Genomic DNA, 2463 nt, shown 5'->3' with positions numbered 1-2463 from the left:
GGATTCTTGAGTTACTTTTTGGGAGTGGAAGCAATATTTACATCCTTAGGTCTCCTCCTTTCACAAAGAAAGTACATTCAAGACTTATTATCAAAGATAAATAAGCAGGATGCAAAAGATATTGCAACTCCTCTCTCTACTAGTAAATCACTCAAATTATGTGATGACAGTCCTACTACGGACTCAACTCAATACCGGTAAGTACTTGGCTCCTTATAGTACTTGGCTCTCACCCATATAGATATCTCATTTGAAGTCAATAAATTATCCCCATACATGCACCAGCCTTCTGTTGTGCATTGGTCTGTGGTTAAACGAATTTTGCGGTGTCTTAAAGGGACCCTCAATCATGGCCTCTTTTTCCGCAAACACACCCCACTTCATCTCCATGACTTTGGTGATGCTGATTGGGTGGGAAACTTTGATGATAGAATCTTCATGTCAGGGTATGTTATCTTTCTTGGGTCTAATCTAATCAGTTAGAGTTCTAAGAAGCAAAAGACAATCGCATGATCTACAACTGAAGTTGAATATCGTGTCATCGCTACCGCTACTACTGAACTCAATTGGGTTATAAATCTCCTCAAGAAACTCAACGTCAGCTCTACCCTTACTCCTACAATCTATTGTGATAATATTGGAGCTACCTAACTTATGTGTCAATCCAGTGTTCTACTCATGCATAAAACATATTGCCATTGACTTTCACTTCGTGCGAGATCAAGTTGTCAGATATCAACTTCGTGTCTCTCGTGTACATACGACTGATCAACTAGTAGACTTACTCACAAAGCCTCTAACCTGCAAATTATTTTTGTTGCATCGGTCTAAGATTGACATCCTTGACAGGAGCTCAATCTTGCGAGGGCATGATAACAGAGAGATTTTCCTAACTACATAGCAGATGAGATTTCTTCAACTACAGGAGGAAATCTCGTTGCTCAATTGAGAAAAATCCTTTCCTTCACAATGTATAAATAGACACCATATGATACTAATTAAAGTGTACTTTCTTTACCTTTACGATTTCATTCTTCATTCTAATATTATCATCTATATCTTTTCCAATTCTTTCATCGAAGAAATCTCACTGTTCAATTGAGAAAAATCTTTTTCTTCATAATATATAAATAGACACCATATGACACTAATTGAAGTGTACTTTCTTTACCTTTACGATTTCATTCTTCATTCTAATATTATCATCTATATCTTTTCTAATTCTTTCATCACTAAATTACAAGCGATCTGATAGGAAAACCTATTTGAGCTCCTTGACAGATGCGCATCAACAATGGTATCATCATCTAACATATCTATTCTTCTCGGAGAGAGAAAGTAATATGGTTGCTCTGATCGTACTTACCCTTAAAATAGAAAACTTTGAACAATTTAATATTAAATAATCATAATTTCAGATGCAAGCATCAGAATAACCATGAGTGACTTTGTAATTTTGAATCATTATAGAATCCTTTCAAATCATATCCGGAGGCTAGTCGTCGGACGAGTTGGCGTGTTAAAAGCATCCTGTCGACTGTCAAGCCTCTGAAGCACATGAGACGCTTTGCTGATTGGTTCCCACGTCGTTGTAGTCACATTGCCAGCTAATATACGTACAGCGCCAGTTCCACGGAGGGCCGAACGAATTGGTAGCAGCTCAAGTCATCTATTTCCTCAGAAACTCTTGCAGCCTTATCCCCAAAGTCGAACCCTTCTTCGGAAAGTTGCTTCCCTCAACTCCTCCTATCTCTTCCTTTCTCACAATACCATGGCCTCGGGGTTCTGCTACTTCTCATTCCCTACTCCATATGTCCTCCTCCTCGACCTCTTCGGCCTGGTGAGGTACGCCATCTTCGTCGTCTCCATGCATCTTGGTTTCCTCTTCAGGCGCTCAGATGCAGAATCTCCCACCGGGGACATCAATCATCTGGTTCCGCACATGGATACGAGGCCGCCGTTGTCGCCGACGTCGCTGAAAGCGAGGCTACCGGTGGTGAAGTTCGAGCGCCTCGTCGAGAGGTGGGCGACGCGGGAGGAAGAGGGAAAGCATGTTTGTGTTATTTGCATGCGAAGCTTCGAGGGAAGCCATGAGGTGAGGGAGCTCAGCAACTGCGCTCATGCTTTCCACATGGCGTGCCTCGACTCATGGATGGATGAGGGCCGACGGACGTGCCCTTTGTGTCGATCGTACCTGTAGCATTGTAGAGATTTTGAAGCTTACGATTTCTAATGAAAATAATAGGAGATAAGAACAGAAGCTTCGTTAGAATAGAGGATTTTTCTAATAGAGATATTTTCTCGTATAGTTGGAGAAATCTTATCTTCTATCGTGCCCCCGTAAGATGGAGAATGGTTTACGAGTAAACCAGCGAGAGGTTTCGTGAGTAGAGCAAGAGCAGATCGTTGTTGTTGCTGCGATTGCTGTTGCTGCGAGGGTACAGACGTTTCTTTTGTTCTCCC

At 41.6% G+C, this 2463-nt stretch overlaps 1 protein-coding gene across 1 annotated transcript; it reads left to right on the top strand.

Annotated features, from left to right (window-relative positions):
* Positions 1-1771: 1771 nt before the first annotated feature.
* Positions 1772-2200, top strand: LOC135645742 (brassinosteroid-responsive RING protein 1-like). Its single transcript, XM_065164402.1, has one exon. It carries the CDS (start codon positions 1772-1774, stop codon positions 2198-2200), a length of 429 nt encoding a protein of 142 aa, XP_065020474.1.
* The last annotated feature ends 263 nt before the right edge of the window (positions 2201-2463 follow it).

The sequence above is a fragment of the Musa acuminata genome, chromosome BXJ3-8 (genome assembly GCF_036884655.1).
Source record: "Musa acuminata AAA Group cultivar baxijiao chromosome BXJ3-8, Cavendish_Baxijiao_AAA, whole genome shotgun sequence".
Taxonomy (NCBI): Eukaryota; Viridiplantae; Streptophyta; class Magnoliopsida; order Zingiberales; family Musaceae; genus Musa; species Musa acuminata.
This window is presented reverse-complemented; position numbering and strand designations above follow the sequence as displayed.